The following is an 18,074-nucleotide window of genomic DNA, read 5'->3' on the forward strand; positions in this document are numbered from 1 at the left end:
GGTGAGTAGGTACATCATATATGGCCCAAACGAAATGTTACAAATGGTGACCTGTTTGTCTTCGTTGTCACTTACCCATTTAATTTTCTCCATGACTTCTCTTAGGGAATTTAGCAATCATTTCAAGTGTCAGTTGCAATGGCTTTAACATTGTTAACGTACTCTGCGTTATTCCTGATTCTCCTTCTTTTCCTTGGATTCTTGTCGTTTGTTTTGCATGTCCACCATCAGCATTTGCGTTACGACCACATCCCTGGGCCTCCAAGAGATAGCTTCTTTACCGGCAATATCCCGTCTATTCGACGAGAGAAAAAGAGAGCTCAAGATAAAGGAATGACCATTATATGGATGAACTGGTATCGGCAATACGGATCGGTTTACATTACTTGGATTTATTTTATTCCCGTTGTCATTTTGTCTGACCCAGACATGGCCAAAAAAGCCCTCATCACACTGAATTTGCCCAAAGCAGAGCGTGTCTACTCCAAGCTGAGTAACGTGTTTGGCCACCGGGCTTCTGGGCGGGGGATTTTGACGGAAGTCGATCACGAAGTCTGGCGTCGTAAGCGAGCAATGTTAAACCCAGCATTTCACAGAAGGTATTTAAGAGCAGTTGTCTGTAAGATTCGAGCTATATTAAAAAGGCGCTGCCACACTATCTCACCGAATTGGCTAAAAATTGGCATGTAGACTTGATTTGAGGTCTTTAATAAGGAATAGCTAACTTTAGGTTCTAATTCCTCCTACTTCGGAAATTATCAACATGGCCGGTTTTTGGGTGCCTCGGACCGGCGCCATATTGGTTAATAGAAGCTGCTTTTGAGCCTTCGACTACAACCCTGTCTTCAAAGCTAATCTTCCTTTGCCAATACAGATTGAAAGAACAATCCCTCTTTATTGTATTTTTAGAAACTACTTCGAAATTGATAACGTTTTCGCAACGATCGATTAAACTTTTGGTGGGTATACTTTTTGAATTTTTTACACCCGCAAAATTAACAGAATTTTAAAGGCGTATATCTCTTTTGCCACATCGCATTGAAGCTTGCCAATCTGCCTGAATACTCACTGTTTGTAGTTAAATCGAGTTCATTAATAAAAAAATTGGGCAAATTTAACGGAGCAGAAACAAAAGTAATGAATGGAAGACTGTTCTAGCGACTTTGTCAATAATCTGTACACCGAATACTCGCCAGGTGTTGCCAAAATTACAATCGATAATAGAGTTTCTGTCATTAAATCTGAGTGATCTGTGTAATAAAATTAGCCTCTGTAATATAATCGATAACTCTGCTGCGAAAAACAGTATAAAAAAAGGCAGATTGTATAAGGAAAAGGAAAATGAATTTGTCATGTTTATGCTATGACGCGTAAACAAAATCCAACCATCACAGTCGAACAGGAATTTTCCTGATTTTCCTCCAGTTCCTTTACCGAAACCAGAGCTCTTAAAATTAACCATAGTAATGAAAATTGAGATGTATTACCTTACTCGATGACAAAGTTGCCAGTTTCCACCTTGATCGAAAAAAAGTAATATTTTCCCACGCATATCGCGGGTCGTCACGTTCCTTGCCTGGCGTTACAACTCACGTGAAGCCGCCTGGTTTCAAACAACTGAACTGAAGAATCCGTGAAAATCTTAGCCAGGCAATAAATAATGGAAGTTGATATAAGTTATCATTATTAGTGAGCGAGGATCGATGCGATGATAGTTCCAGCTACATGTATTTACAGCGTTTGAAGATTCACTCAAAACCCATGAGACATGAGCCCTTGAAATAAACATCATTACTTCCGGTTTTAAAAATTGGGCGTTGGCAAAGTAATGAATAGACTCATTCTACCTTGTACACCGTTAACAACGGTTCCGTGTACAATTTTCAGGTATTTTGTCTCAATCACGAAGCCCGTTTTGAGGAGATTCTTGATAAACAGAAAAATTGGTTTGGAAGGGGTTAAGAAGAATGAGGGATGAGCCCGGGACAACAAAAACCACAGTCACCCCACCGAAGGGCTTTAAAACTGTGCGCAAATGCCTCACCCTAGGGACAATTCCAGATTTTTGTTTCCTTAAAAAAGCTTAAAATCGCTAGAAAATGCATGGACAACTCAAGACAGTCCTAATTCAAAATAAAGTAAACAGCAAAGAAAATTCAGTTAGAGACCAGAGTGTTTATCCGATATCGCGAACAATAAGGAGTGATTGAAGATGTGTCTGCAGTTTAAGGTAAAATTATTTACCATGCTCACGGACCTTTCGACAACATAAGTGTACCGATTGACGTAATATCAGTGGTAAAAAACGAACGCTTTTTACTGTAGGGCGATGACGTCATCATACAAAAGGCGTCTTCACTCTGGCATCCAGAATTTCAAACAGTCAAAACCTAATTTTCTCTGCTCGTCAACTGAAAAACGCCTCTGAGGGCGAGTAGTGGTAATGTGCTTGTTAGTAAGACGTCCAACATAAGGACACATTCATAATCAACTCGGTTAATGCATTGATAAAAGGAAACTTTCTCCTTTACCCTTAGGGACAGAGTGCAAAAGCGCAAAAGATTTTTATTTCAGTTCTAGCATGTGTTGTCTAGCGATTTGCCTTGAGCTTCTCTAAATTTTCAAGATCAAACAAGCTGTGCCCATCGTACATAATCTTGTCTGGGCTCCCTTGAAAAATTGCACTTCATCAGATGCCTTCAAGTTCATCCTCCGCCACGACAACTTCGTGATCTATTTTAATGGGTGGTTTTCTGGAACTATCCTATGGCTTGTCCTTTCTGGTCGTCACTATATTAGCGAACATGTTTCAATTTCTCTCCAGCAAAAGTCTCTATCAGGAGCGTAGCCAGGACTTTCCAGGTGTGCGGAAAATTTCCAAAACTTACCCTAACATCTTACTCAGTTCTCTCGCAACGTTTCCCTACTACATTTGCTAATTCTGTTAACTAGGTGAGGTTATGCGTGGATGAAATGGCACTTGCAATCGGTGAGAAAATTAGGTTAGACACTTTACCCTCAAGGACGACTCTCACGTTTTGCTGACACTTTCTACCTTAGAAGAGATAAGTGAAGCTTTGCCTTCCCCACTCCGTGTAAAAAAATGTCGTTCGGCTGTTCAAACTACTTTTAGAAAACAACAAACTTCCCAACTTTAATTTTTAATAAAGGTATAAGGGTATAGGAATCCAAATTGTTTTGGAGTATTTCACTGATTTTAACACGATGATTGTAAAGTAGTGTCTAGTGAGTACGGGGGCTAATGCCCCATCGTAAAAATCTGAAATTGAAAACAAAAATCTTGTATAACCGAGTAGTACACAATTTTAGTTATTTTATTGAGTTGTGAAAAATCACAAATTTGTTTCTTCTTGAATGTGTTATACTCTCATCCATTCAGTCTTTCCGATATGCCCGTCGGATAGCGGAAGTTAACGTAAATGATCGATTACCTGAAAAGAAGCTACCATCCTAACTATCCACATTCGGGTCTTTTCCCTAGCCATAATTTTTTTCCCTCAAGGAATTTTTCTCTGTTTTACATAATAATTGGTCTTTCATTCAGCTTATCGATTTTGAGAGCCTAGTCCTATGCCGTATTCTGTTGCGATCTACTTTATGTAGCTTACCCCCCATCTAACAGCTCCTTACTGAACAAAAACGGCTTTAATTGAGTCTATTCAAAGAACTAGCCAATATTTTTCCAGCGGTAAGCACAATGTTCCTAATTCCCCCTCGTCCCCTTCTTAGACGCTTTCATGTGCATCAGGTGTTAAATTTTCTTTTCATAAACTATGCTCATAATCGCGCATTCTGATGTCATTTATGCTTAAAAAATTAAAAATTAGTTTATCGAAGAAAGAGTGATTTAAAGGTGTCATGAGGCGTTTGTGATTTTATGAAGTATTTGACGCGGTCCTTTTCTTACGGCTTATGTCCGTTGGTGAAATCGCTACTTGGGTTTTCTTGGATTGAAAAGGGCGGGCTCTTTCTAAACGTGGCGTCGTTTATGGGACCTTAGTATTCAGAACAGAATCAGTCGATGGCAAACAACGAAAAGGCTTTTATGTGGTAAGTTACAGTGATGTACCTTGCCTCGAGATGGTCATATTTTTGTACATACCTTCATGCAATTCAGTGTTGGTCTGAAAATTTTTTGTTATGGATGGGGGAAGGGTGGGGGGGGGGGGGGAAGATCAGAACATGTACCTCGTGTTGTTTACGAGACATTAAAGTAATGAAAACTGTTAAACAGTCTTCTACGAATCAAAATAGTTGCAAATGCTTACGGGAGGCCCTAACTATATGATGATTAGAAGGGCTATATTTGGAAAGGTGCATGGTCGTGGAGTTAAGGAGATTTGACTAATCAACCAATTTCCCGCTAAACATAAGGGCGTGGCCTGTGGCCCCAAAATTGTGTTCGCTCGCCCCGGGCTGGCTCGACTTTTGGGATACGGTTATGGGGTTATAAATAATGAGTTCATCATCTATATAGCCTACTCGCCCCAAAGTGACTGCCTTTCGCTTTTCAGAGACCCATCAGTTACTGTATGACCCTCTCCGATCAGATTTTATGTCCGTGGTACTGGTGGTGAGGTCAGTCTACAAGCAGAGTCGTGAAAAACACCGCCACTTGAGCCTTTACGTTCAAAACATTCCTGGCTATCGGGAAAAAAAAGAAGGAGCTTTTAAAAATACTAAATAAAATGTCATTTCAAATTTCACTTTGTCACCGTTCGAAAATTATTGTGAATCAGACCGAATGAAAGTTCACTCAAAGAGGGGGAGGGGGGAGGGGGGTTGGTAGTTCTTATAACAGTTCCAGTTAGCTAGAAAATTAAAAGTTACGAAAAAATAGTGGGCGAACTGCAGAATACATGCAAGAATGAGAAAGAAAATAGAAAACAACTTCCTGTTAAAATTTGGGTGAAACGTTTAATAGCGTCAAGAAAACTGAACTTGATTGAGGTTGTTCATTTCAGTTCCGTTCCAGCGTGCAGTTCCCTGTCCTCCTAAAAATAGCTTCGTCTCCCACCGATCATTCCATGTCATATTTTGCGGACTTATTATTCAGTAATGACGGTACGATCACGTAATTTGACTTGATGAGTTCTTTAATTTCATTTCATGTACTAGTTTTATATCTTACGCTGGAAAGATCTGCCAAACAGTGTACATTAGCAAAGGTAGGTTCCTGTTTACACGTGTAATTATCGAATACCATACAATTTGCATAAAGCTACAGTGCACGGTTGGTTTTTCTAGCCTTTTGATTAAAATTGACAACGTTTGCGTTATCTTTGCGTAAGAAAATATGTAATTTGTAGCTGTATACAGCGAAATACTACAGAGAAAATTGTAACTGTGCAGTACACGAGCGGTTCCCGATTGGTCTGGGAAATCGAAGAGCGAACTTGAGCTAGTACCGTGTGTAACAAAATTTATAATTTTCATTTTAGCGCATATTTCAAGCTCTTCGCAAGATCAGAATCAAAAGATCATCTGTTTACATTACAAGGGAGGGTTTTTTAAGCGATAGATAGGGTTTAAGAGGCACGATAAATTTTTAAAGAATTTTCTTTTCAAATATTCACCGAATTTTGTTTTGAAGTTTTAGCGGCCAAGTGGCTGAACCACTGCGCATTCATGCAATCATATTTCTGTTCCGTTGCATTTGCCCAATTATTTTATTCAACAATCTAACTTAGCTATAAACAAACTATGTTTAGTTAAAATGGCTTAGTCTAAATCGATGTGGCATGGGTGATATTGGCCTTCCAATTTCTACCAAATTTGTGTACCTTTTGAGTACCGAAAAAGTGCTGTGAGAAGTTATAGCCGTTCGTAGCTCAGGCTTAACCATTTTCAGATAAGAGTAGGTAAATGAAAGGAGGAAGGATAGTTCTTTGCAACTGTATGAGTCACGATTAAGTTATTTTAATGATAAGGCTAGAATTAATTGCTGTAAATCTCTTTCAGTTCACCAGCATGGCGGCCGCTCGAGGCCTCGTCAAAACTGTCATTCCTGTATCTTTGAAACCAACGAGAATTCGAACCTTAGAATATGCATTCAGTATTTAGGACACCATTCTAAGACTACATGCCAAAAATCAGCCAAATCGATGAGGTACCGTGTCAGGCCGAAGTTCGAATTTTACAGAAAATCACTCTTAATGAACTTGATGGACGCTTTTAATTCCATTTGTGACGATTTTCTCGAAAATCTGAGGAAATATGCCGATGGTAAAACGCCTGTCAGGATGGTGAATGAATTTGGAAGGGTTACTCTTGACATTATTGGCAAGGTACTGTATGCTGGTTTTCACGTTTAGTGACTATTCAGAAATGTAACAGCAATAATTATGTTACATCACTAATATTGATATTGATCTTCCAACCATAGACTTAGGCCCTGTCCACACAAATCCAAACGTTTTTGAAACTACATATCTTCACACTCCAAATTTGTGTGGACAGGGCCTTAAACCACTCTGAGGAGCAGTTTAAAGAAGGGGCTTGGGCTTGTTTAAAACATGAAATAGCGAAATGACGAAATGGTGAAATGAATAAAATTATTTAGATGAAGTTGTTACGTACATTCTCAACCTGAGCTCTACACTATTGCGCAGCCATAAGATATGAAGGTTCTGGTGACGAGATTTGTTGTCACGCAGAGCTTGAGTGTTGTGCACATACAAGCTCATCACACATGCTGAAAATAGCACTTCCATGGGGAAATTTGCGTATTACAAAGCTAAGCTGCAGTCAACTTTTACATATGTGAGGATGAAGAAGTAAAAAGTCTTAAGTCAAAAAAAAGTTGCTAAGAGTTCTACAAGTACAAATATAGACAGGGTAATTATAAGCATGGTATTACCTGCACAATTGATCTGATTTGCTTGATAAACGTTCAAATTGACTGGGACTCTGTGACATGTATAACGTATTCTACAGACTACTATCAACGTCTTACTTTAGAAAGCTGGTTTACTAACTTAGAACAAACGCCTGACTGAATCGCAGCCAACAGTTACCAGCGCCGTACAAACAACTTATTGACGAGATCAAGGAAAATTAACTACGTGAGAACGACTGGAGAACTGACAACTTGACTAACAATAGACGACTGTTTAACTGTGACAATAGACAGATCGAAACGTACCAATTACTGATTATGAGTCCTCATAGCCAATAACATCATGGCTTAACTGACAGACGACCAATAACATCGCGACGTAATTGACCAATCAGATCAATAACCAGAGTGTAATACCATCAACTGACATGATACAACTCACTTTGACTCTGAAGATGACTACCGTACAGGTTGTTGAAACGTCAGTCACTGTCAACAACAACAGTCCTATTCAGGACTACGTTCACCCGGACAATCAAACTCAACCTACTTTTGAAATGACTCCTGGGTTCAAACCTTTCACAGTTGATAAACTTTGTTTGCAGTCTCCAAGTATACGAAAGCAATAACTATAACGTGAAATTTGCTCTATTGCAATAATGCCAATAAATGGCTTTAAAACAAGACGACATGCATTTTGTCCTTTGTACAAAACAAATATGTAGAAAGATCATGTGACTGCGATAATTTACGAACAAGAAAGGGAAAACTGTGATGGCACAGTAACATTAGTGAGGTTTTGCATGGCTGAGCAAAGTTTTGCTGGTTCATGAATAGAAGGCAAAGAAATAACAGCATACTAGTTAGACTCGACAAAAAAACGGGGAGTCGTTTGACAGATGTTTTTACTGTTTAGGAAAGTCATTTTGCAATTTCGTGTTTTAAACGCACCCTTAAAAAAGATGGGCTTTTGGTCAGCAGAATGTCATATTTTTGACTGGTTCATGTGGATGGATGGCAAATTCGTGTAAAATAATGTGCAGTTTCAAATATGAAATATCCAGATTCTTGTGGACTGGGTGTTACCTTTCCACTGAAACAAAGTTTTCAGATTTCTAAAACAATGTTGGAGTTATCACTATCAAAAACTACAGCATTTCAGTCTGGTGAAAATTAAGCCAACAGAGGCCAGCAGAGTCTGGTATTTTGCATAATGAATGTGTTGCTGACAATATGCAGCTGAATCTAGAATTAGACTGCAGTGCTGTTACAATGATTTAAAGTACAAGTAGCATGTACATATTCACACAAAACATTTTTATACCTGTGTGCGATCTCTTCAAGTAATTGGGGGTCCATAAACCCACAACCTGAGATAACAGGAGGCCTAGCCTTCAAAATAATTTTTCTCAGCCCCGCAGGCTTCAGTTAGGCCTAAAACTAAGTGCCAAAGCTACTTGGCTCTTAGATCAACAATTAACCTGTGTCAATCGGCTGAGCTCCACCTTGTCAAGTGTTATTAATTGATTACACCCCTTAGCACTGGATTGCTGATGATGATCAGAGGTAAAAGAAGAAGTCAATAACATTCATGGAAACAAGTACGGTGATTGGATGTGATTGGTCTATTCTTCTGCTTCTGCTTGCAACAAGAAAGGAGGAAGGAGGGTTGGGAAGGAGGTTAGGACACCCTATTAATACAGACACTTTCTATGGACCCCGCAGTGCCTTTATTAATATAGTTTGACCATATTTCATTTCAGGTTGGTTTTGGCATCAATCTGAACAATGTAGGAAATCCAGACTCAGCATTTCCAAGTGCTGTGTCAAAAACACTGGAAGGAATGCAAGCAAATTTCCAAAATCCATTTTGGATGTTCCAGATATCTGCATTTCCCTTTCAAAATTCTGTCATCGATGCTATAAAATACCTTCGTCTCTTTGCCAAGAATGTCATCAAAGAGCGGTGTTTGGCTTTACAAAATAGGGATGAGACACCAAGTGATATATTGGAACATATTGTCAAAGGAGCACAAGAGAACCCTGAGATCAACATGGATGACTTGGTGGACAATTTCTTGACAATTTTTATTGCAGGTATGAATATACAGAATGCTCTGTTTGTATTTTGTTTATTTGTTTCTTTCTTTCTAGAACAGGGAGCTTTGTTTATTTTTAAGGTTGCTGTACTTTTGCAGCCCCCATAACCCATTCACCTCTCAACTACTTGTAACCCACAATCGGCAACAAAATGAGTTGAGACACTTGGCCCAAAACTGGGCTTTTTTTACGTTTTATTAACTTTAAAAGGAGGAAATATTGCTTTCCTCCCCCATCCCCTCCGTGCAATGTTGTGCCCTTGTTCTAGCTACCTATAGAAAACAACAAACACCCAACTTTGAATGGAGGGGACAGGGGGGGGGGGGTGCGGATTCTTTTGTTCTCCGAAGTTACCCTAGTTAAGTACAATGTCTCAACAATTTTGTCGCCGATTGTAGCCTCCCTGCACATACATTCTTAGGGGTTCCTCACATGTTCCTGCCCCAGAAGAGCACATAACAAACCCCTAAGAATGTCTGTAGGGGAGGCTACCTGTAACTATCCGTGTGGATCCATGTCCCTTGTATCTCTTATCTCATTTTAAGCGAAATTCTCAGGGGCGATTGGGTGAAGCCATGAACACCTGAACACCTGTTAGGGTTTATTTTGTATATATACAATACTTTATTTCAAAATAGCAAGCATTGTTGCAAACAAGTGCAGTTATTAAGAAAAAGGAAACCCAGAGGTCAACCCTATATTAAGGATCTCCTAAAAGAACAAAAAACTATGTATATAAATATTACAATAAAAATATGTACATTATATAAAAGGAAGTTAATAAAAATATCTTTATAAAAATCACAGAAACATCTTTAACAAAGTATGGAATGTACATTCAATAAATATTCATGTGATTTTTCAATCTTACTTTAAACTTGTTAATGTTTGGACTGTCGTGACAATTGATTACGTTACTTGGAAGATCGTGACAAAACTTGATTATCTTAACAAAGAAGGAATATTTATAACAGTTTAATTGTATCTTATATTGTATCTTATATTGATGGTTGGATCTAGTCTTTATGCTCTTGCACAGTTCAAAATAATCACTGAAGTTTAGACCATTCAGACTGAATATAATCTTACAGCACTCCACCAGAGATAGGAATTCTCTCCTTCATTCTAAAGAGTTCCATTTAAGAATTTTACACCTATCCTCATATGCGATGAGTCACCCAGTTAGCCATGCTGCCTGCTTTATCAGGCTAGCTAGGCCCATGTGTTTCTTCTTCATAGCAGTTCTTTGTGTTTTTATGAGAATGTTGGCTGGCACACTCACCAAGATCTTGGCCAAGCAACGGAGATCTCGGCAAGTGTGCCAGCCCACTTTCTGATCTCAAATAGACACAATGGAAATTTTATGAGGAGACAAGTTGTGAGCTGAGCCAGCCTGGTAAAGTGAAACAGCCCAGCTAACTGGGCTGGCTCACCCCAATTAAAGTAAACAGGCCCTTATATGTTAGGCACTCTAGATTTCAGACCTCCCTGAAAGGGTGTTCTCTGCTTTTATGCTCTCGGAAAGTCCAGTTTTTAGCTACATGAATGCACCTTTATTGGTGAGACCTCCCTGATGGGATGTCCGAGACCACTTTTTGTTACTTTGTTTCCTAAATATGATTTCTTTATTTCATTCAAAACTCTAATAGGGCAAGAAACAACATCAAACCAGCTCTCATTTACTCTGTATGAAATTCTAAACCAACCAATGATTGAAGAAAGGTATGTGGCATAACCTCTTGATTTTTTATTAAGATTTGGTGTAAAAAATATAAAGTCAGTAATGAAGAACGATATAATCTACTTAACAATTATTCCATGAGTGTGCATTGGACATGGGATGGTAGGTAGCCAATAAGGCACTGGCTAAATCAACTCATGTCCAACAAGCGTGAGTGTAATAATTGTTTTATTAAAAATGCCCACAAAATATGGAGAATTCTTCCTAACTTTATTTGTAAAAACAACCGATTTTCAGCTTGTATTTAATTTTGAGCACACGCATACAGTTACCATATTTGGAGAGCATGATATAACAGCTCATATATCATGATGGCTGAGCCAATCAGAGCTATAGCTAGAATTGCATTATCCAATGATTCAGTTTTTAACAATAATATGTACAACTACAAATAATTATGATATTGAAAACGTTCAGCTATGCTAATGTACCCCCCAGGGGGGGTACTCGGGACTTCAAGTGATGGGGATGATCGAAGGATTTTTTTGGGTTTGAAATAAATTTTTCGATTCCGAGATTTTTTTGGGTACGAAAATTTGGCTTGGGTAGCTTGATTTGAGTAGGGATTTTTTGGGGGTATTAAAAAGAATCAGATGAGGGAAAGGATATATTCAGATGGTATGATGAATAAAAAACACGAGTGTTCAATTTGCAATGTTTTTCTTTGTGTTATAGCATTACCTCTTTCTGGAACTTTTAAGGGCCACAAAATCGGCATGGGATTTTTTGGGGGTTAATTTTTGGTCCAGGGATTTTTTTGGGGTTTTGCTGGAAGCCCTAGGGATTATTTTGGGTCTTGACTTTTGGCTCCATTCGATCATCCCCGTCACTTGAAATCCCGAGTACCCCCCTAGGTGTACCCCCCTAGGGTTTTTTTTATTTCTGCAAGCACATGTTGGACTTTGTTTTGTTGTTATCCACAGGCTCAAAAGTGAAAGTAACATTTCATCTCCTTTTGAACTCATCTTGTGCTCTGGCTAAGAAAAACTGAAGGGAGCCCAGTGCTCTGAACCTGTGAAATCCTGGGTGCCCAGCGCAAGATTTCTATTAAAAAACTAAGATTTCTTGATCACCCATAAGCAAAAGTAAGGCGACGGACTTCAAGACTTCAAGACTTTATTATAAATGGTCTAAAGAATTTTTTTACAAGTGTCCTGGCACCGCAAATAGCTATAGCTTGTCTAGGCGGGCCAGGAATGATATGAAAAGAAAATAATTGCAATAAAATTAAGGTTAAAAAGCAAGGAAGATTCATCCGTTTTCAAATAAATACGGAGCGATTGACTGACTAATTGCAAAAATTTATAATCTTACGAAGAAAAGCATATGAAAAAGATGCATTTAAAACTCTAAGGAGGAAAGGAAAAACAAAACATTCCCTCGCTGTTTTTATAGGCAGGCGATTACAAAAAAATTGGTTCTGCTTTCTTAATTTTAAGAATAATTTCATCCATTTCATAATAAGTATCGCCAGCCTCCAATTTATCAAGCAATGATGCACGAATATTAAATTTGAATTTGTGTTTTGAAAGTGTGTTCAACTACAGCATAGCCTGAGCACAGACTTGTAGAACTGTTCAACAAGAATTTCTGTAACAAATCAAATAACTTTAAACATGAACATTACCTTCGCAGTAGAATGAAATGTCTAAGCGGTTAAAAAGAACCTGAAACATTCAGGCCTGTCCAAGAATTGAGCCCTGACCTTTGCGATACCAGGTGCAATGCCCTATCCATTGAGCTAATCAAGCCAACTAAAGGGCAAGCCAACTATTTACCGTAAAATTCCGAAAATAACCCCGGGGCTTATATTTTTCAAAGTCCCTTTTTGAGGGGCTTATTTGTGGGGGGGGGCTTATCTACGGCGGCAAATTTGCGGTTCAAAATCGATTGGGCTAGCCTCAGTTATAGTTGAAGGTAAATTTACCGTTTTTGCTTTGTTTTACTTTGTATTTGAGGGCAATTTTCCAAGTACAAGCCCCCGTGGGGCTTATATTTGGAGGGTGATTTAATGGAGGGTTTTTTGCATTACCGTTTTGGGGGCCTTATATTTGGAGGTGTTTATACATGGAGGGGCTTATTTTCGGAATTTTACGGTATGTACCAGAATTAACTCCCCTGCATTTGATTTATCTTGTTGAAATTTCTTGCCAGGATTTTGAAAGAGGTGGATAAAGTTCTTGGTCATCGTGAGACTGTGGAGTATCAAGATCTTGGCCAACTGCAATACCTTGACCAGACACTGAAAGAAGCCCTACGTAAGCATCCTCCCATTGGTGGGACTCAAAGAATTCTTCAAAACGAAGACATTTTTGGTGGTTACAAAATACCAGCCAAAACTCCAGTAGTTGTTTCATGTTATAATGTCCAAAAGTCTCCTGAATTCTGGGAATCTCCAGATGATTTTGATCCAGATCGCTTTTCCCCGTCTCGTAAAGATGCTATATCACAGTCTGTGTTTTTTCCATTCTCCCTGGGTCCTAGAAGTTGTATTGGAAAGACATTAGCTCAGTTTGAGGCAAAGGTTTTAATGGCAAGGCTCCTCAGAGAATTCAAGTTCGAGATCCTTCCTGGCCAAACAGACCAAGTCGAAGAAAATTTAACATTAAAGCCTCGAGATGGTGTAATGTGCACTTTAACTCAGAGGTAGTGGACTATTGCCATGCTATAATTCAGTCGAGATGACAAAATTTCGTTCCCAGTGTAAGGTCTCTTTTCTTCTTGGGAGGGCCTGGGAATAAGTTTGTCAACGATTATACTGTGCACGACTGTGCACTTAAAGAATGTACCAGGTATTTTGTACCAATTAATTTTGCGCGAGTAATAAATTAGAGGCTGTGTATAGAGGGTCGCGCGTTAACATAAAAGTTGAACCTCGCTTGACTTTCACGTAACGTACGACACTTCATATAGTGCCTCTATTTTATTTATGGGTGTAAAATTCACGTGCGCATGCACTTAAAATTTACGCAACAGTGGAAATCCACCCTAACTCATAATTTCTCATTCATAACAAGTAAGGGTGTAATATGTCAAACATGAGACAGTGGTTCTCTACAAGATTCAATGTCAAACCGATAAAACCGTGAACACCAGAGATATTTCTGGAATGTTATTGCGTTGCAAGAAAACGGCCAATCAGGCACTGAGAAAACTAAACCTCAAGCAAGAACCTTGTTTACATGGAGTGGGGGACCCCGGTCTAGTGGGGTAGGTTTCTTTTGTTTTGTGTCCCACAGAGCGTGAAAACAAAAGAAACCAACCCCACTAGACCGGGGTCCCCCACTCCATGTAAACAGGCCCTTAGTTTGTGGCTTGGTCGCGTGTCCTGATCTTTGCTATGACTGGTCACTACACATTATAACATAGCTAGAATATTCGCCTAATCAAATTTAATAGCGCGAGCGTGCATCATTTAACAAATAGATTCCATGTTGCCGTGCGTCTGTTCAGTATGACGTCAAAATGTGTTGAAAACAAAGAAGTGTTGTCACTGATGTTTTCACCACATTTTGTCGTCCTCTGTGATCTTATTATCACTGGAAAGATCCCAACACTTTTGACCTCAAATTCTTTAGATTCTGATTTGAATGTTTGATTTCGGGTCCAATAAGTTAACAGGACTTTCGAGAAACGGGCCCAGCGTCCTCTGTGATCTATTACTGAACAGATCCACGGCAACATGGAATCTATTTGTTTTATACAATGATCAGAAAAGAAAAAAGATACATATACCTGCCTCGTACCGCTTGACTGTTCGAAGATTTCTGCTAGTTTGGGCATTTTTTAAGTCCCAAACGCTATATTTCGTCTCTGCTTTTGTTTAACTGTTCGCGCGTACTTGAATACGCAAAAATACGGACTGCTTTGCAGTCTAGGTAAAAAAAAATATTGTCACGTAGACATTGACAAGTACTGCTTTGAGCGCGCGCTACAATAATAAAAATATAAGTTATTTCTGCATTGACCGCTTTGATAATGTTATAAAACAATGTAGTTCATGCTTCAGCTGTGCGTATGTCGAGATATTGAGTACTTGGGAAGTTTGGAGAGCACTCAAGAGGTTAGAGTTGCTCGAGGCGCAACTCTTACGGCTCTTTCGTGCTCTTCAAACTTCCCGCGCACGCACGCTGACGCATGAAAGCTCATGAACTAATACCCCACGTTCGATATGTAATATATCAAGCGTGAGACACAGTGTTTCATCACCAGGTGAAACACTGAAAGAGAGTTGAAAATACGACGCGCAGCGGAGTATTTTTGACGAACTTCGAGGTGTTTCATGTGGTGATGAAACACATTGTCGAATGCTTGATACTACTTCTCAAACAAATTGATTTTAGAAGAAGAAATTAGGGATACAAAACTGAGCAGTTTTTCATCCGATTTCCAAACACTCATTAAACATTAATTTCCTTTGTATTTTCTTTATGAATTATTAATCAGTTTGAGAAAGCTGATTCAATAAAGGTTGCTTCGGGCATTGAGAATTGGACAATTGCACGATGACGATATTTGACTACAACTACCAGAATTCATTTCGGTTTTGCTTTGTTATTTAAATTTGTCAATCCCGCCGAGGATTAAAGAACAATAGCCTTAATTTGCACAAGAAAACAACAAACTCAAGGATTCTGGTAGTTGTAGTAAATGATGTCATCGTGCAATTGTCCTATTGGGTATTGGGAAGCTATTGTTTGGTGGTCACTCATTCAAGTAACTCATTGAATTGTTTCATATGCCCAAATGCCTAATTACCAATGACTAGTTACCAAAGCAACCTTTTTTGATTTAGCTGTATATTAAAATTATTCTAACATGACTCCGTCAAAATTGCAAATTTTTGACCACTCCATTGTCTTGCAATTCCCAGAAGAGACTTGAACACAAAGAAAACCAAACCAAGTATAGGAAAATCACCAGAAAGCCTCGGCGTCATTTTAGAGTTTTAATATTGGAACGTGTGGTATTGACCACTCCAGAAAATACCATAACATACCATAATGCTATTTGTTGTCACCCCAAAATTTTGCATAAGCATTGTTTTCAGTTTTCCTTGGGGCCATTTTCACTCCCAAGAGAAACTGAAGACAATGCTTATGCAAAATTTTGGGGTGACAAACAAAGAGCGTTATGGTATGTTTTGATATTCTCTGGAGTGGTCAATTGTTAAGTAATAAACATTGCTAAAACATTGCAAGTGTTCACGGTTTTGTCGATTTGACAGTAATACCGACCAGAGCGTTAAAAATAAGATGCACAACGATGTATTTTTGACGAACTCCGAGGTGTTTGATATTGTGGTGAACAACTGACTGGAATGTTTAATATTACTTCTCGAACAACTGAACTGATTTAAGAAAAAGAAAATCAAGGATGCAGAAATGAGAAGTTTTTCTACTGATTTCCAACCGCTCTTTTTAACGCATTAATTTGAGGTGTGTTTTTTTTATTTGTTTATGAATTATTTATTATAATTAGTTTAAGGTATCAGCCACCCTTAAAATTGCCATTTTTTCATTTTTGAGGTTTCAACATTTTCAAATAGATATTCTTGAGAGCTTTCTTTTAAAAAAAAAAATCAGAAGAAAATATTATTTCTGTCGAAAGATATCGGGGGTAAAAGATTTTTTCTTGTTAATTATCTTAATTGATCGTTGACAAGATCTGTCATACCGTGCCATATATCAATTAACTTGCCTGTGAACTAGTAATTTTCTTCTAGATATAGATAGCCTGCGCGCAGACCCTTAATGCGATACGTGGGCCGGCTGCACCGCAGGCTAGATATAGACAACACCGTCTAGTAAGAGGGAAGACAATTTGAAAGTAGGATATAAAAAAGTGAAAACAGTTGAGGTGTTTGTAATATCCGTTGACGACTTAAGAGGAACGCGTATAGCTACAATGGACGATTCTTGACTATTGTCCTAGTAAGAAAACATTAAATCATTAAATCACGAGGACGCTAATATGATATTGCAGCTGCATTTGTTCATCTGATAGGTCACACGATTTTCAATTACTCCCCTTAGGAAGTTAAGCGTATCAACTTCTGCAAATCTCAGTTGCAATAATGGTTCTAACGTTGATTTACTGGGTGTTACCCCTGATTTTTTTTCTTCTCCTTGGATTTTTGTCGTTCGCTTTGTATGTCCATCATCAGCATTTGCGTTACGCGCACATTCCAGGGCCTCCAAGAGATGGCTTTTTCACTGGCAATGTCCCTTTTATTCGACGAGAAATGAACAGAGAGGGAGAAAACGGGGGCATGACCATCATATTGATGAACTGGTATCGGCAATATGGATCGGTTTACGTTTTGTGGATGCTTTTTAATCCCGTTGTTATCCTATCTCACCCTGACATGGCCAAGAAAGCCCTCATCACATTGAATTTGCCCAAATCACCACGTCTTTACTCCAAACTCAGCAGCGTGTTCGGCCAGCGAGCTGCTGGGCAGGGAATTATGACGGAAATCGATCACGATGTCTGGCGTCACAAGCGAGCAATGTTAGAACCCGGATTTCACAGAAAGTATTTGATGAATTCGATGGACGCCTTTAATTCGATTTGTGACGACTTTCTGGAAAATCTGAGGAAATATGCTGATGGTAAAACGCCGGTCAGGATGATGGATGAATTTGAAAGAGTCACCCTCGACATTATTGGCAAGGTACTGTATGCTGGTTTTCACTTTAGTCTCTGTCAGAAATGTAACATTGAGACTTTTTGTTACCCGATTGAAACTTAGAATGATTAGCTGTGCTCTTTGAAATGTTTTCTAGAACAGCGGCACGTCGTTATTATTTTCGTATTATTTTCATTCTTTTATAACCTCGGCCAGGTTTCGGAAAAAATAGCGGTGTTTTCTTTTCCTTTCTCGTTCGCTTTAGGCTTGTAATTCTTTTTTGATTTTATTTCTTCGTTTGCCGGTTAGATTTTTTCCCCAACAGCAGATTTTCCAACAGAAGCGACTTTATTCCTCGTATCAAGCTTTCCTTTATCTCCTGGGTTAATCTCATCCTTTTTAGTGTTGAGAAATGTGTTGCATATGGAACACTTTTGCTGTTTTACAAGCTTCTCTTCAATGAAACTTAAATGGCCCCCAAACTCGGGAGTTCGAATAGCGACGATGGAACATAAACAGATCAAGAAAGAAGCGATTTAAATTATTAGTTAGGGAAACACATACCAAAGTAGACTAACTAAGGTCATATTTTTAGCCATAATAGAGAAAGTAGTGCACGTTACTTCAAACTTCTAGGCATACTCAACATAGACAACACTAGTCCAGTCAAATTGTGGTTTAGCATCAAACCGATTGCAACAGAAATTTTTTCAACGCAATTTAATTGTTGGATGGCTATTTAC

At 38.7% G+C, this 18,074-nt stretch overlaps 2 protein-coding genes across 2 annotated transcripts in view; both read left to right on the plus strand.

Moving 5' to 3' along the window:
• Positions 1 to 56: 56 nt before the first annotated feature.
• LOC140946623 (cholesterol 24-hydroxylase-like) lies at positions 57 to 13,875 on the plus strand. Its single transcript, XM_073395737.1, has 5 exons — positions 57 to 603; positions 6,174 to 6,308; positions 8,623 to 8,956; positions 10,609 to 10,681; positions 12,855 to 13,875. The coding sequence occupies exons 1-5, from the start codon at positions 139 to 141 to the stop codon at positions 13,348 to 13,350; spliced, it is 1,503 nt and encodes a 500-aa protein (XP_073251838.1). The 5' UTR covers positions 57 to 138; the 3' UTR covers positions 13,351 to 13,875.
• Positions 13,876 to 16,781: 2,906 nt separating this feature from the next.
• The window catches only part of LOC140946624 (cholesterol 24-hydroxylase-like), an 8,400-nt gene continuing 7,107 nt past the window's right edge, over positions 16,782 to 18,074 (plus strand). The window contains exon 1 of the mRNA XM_073395738.1: positions 16,782 to 17,376. Within this exon, the coding sequence (XP_073251839.1) occupies positions 16,945 to 17,376 (432 nt within the window). The 5' untranslated portion in view covers positions 16,782 to 16,944. The remainder of the gene's footprint in view (positions 17,377 to 18,074) is intronic.

The sequence above is a fragment of the Porites lutea genome, chromosome 8, assembly GCF_958299795.1.
Source record: "Porites lutea chromosome 8, jaPorLute2.1, whole genome shotgun sequence".
NCBI classification, from domain to species: domain Eukaryota; kingdom Metazoa; phylum Cnidaria; class Anthozoa; order Scleractinia; family Poritidae; genus Porites; species Porites lutea.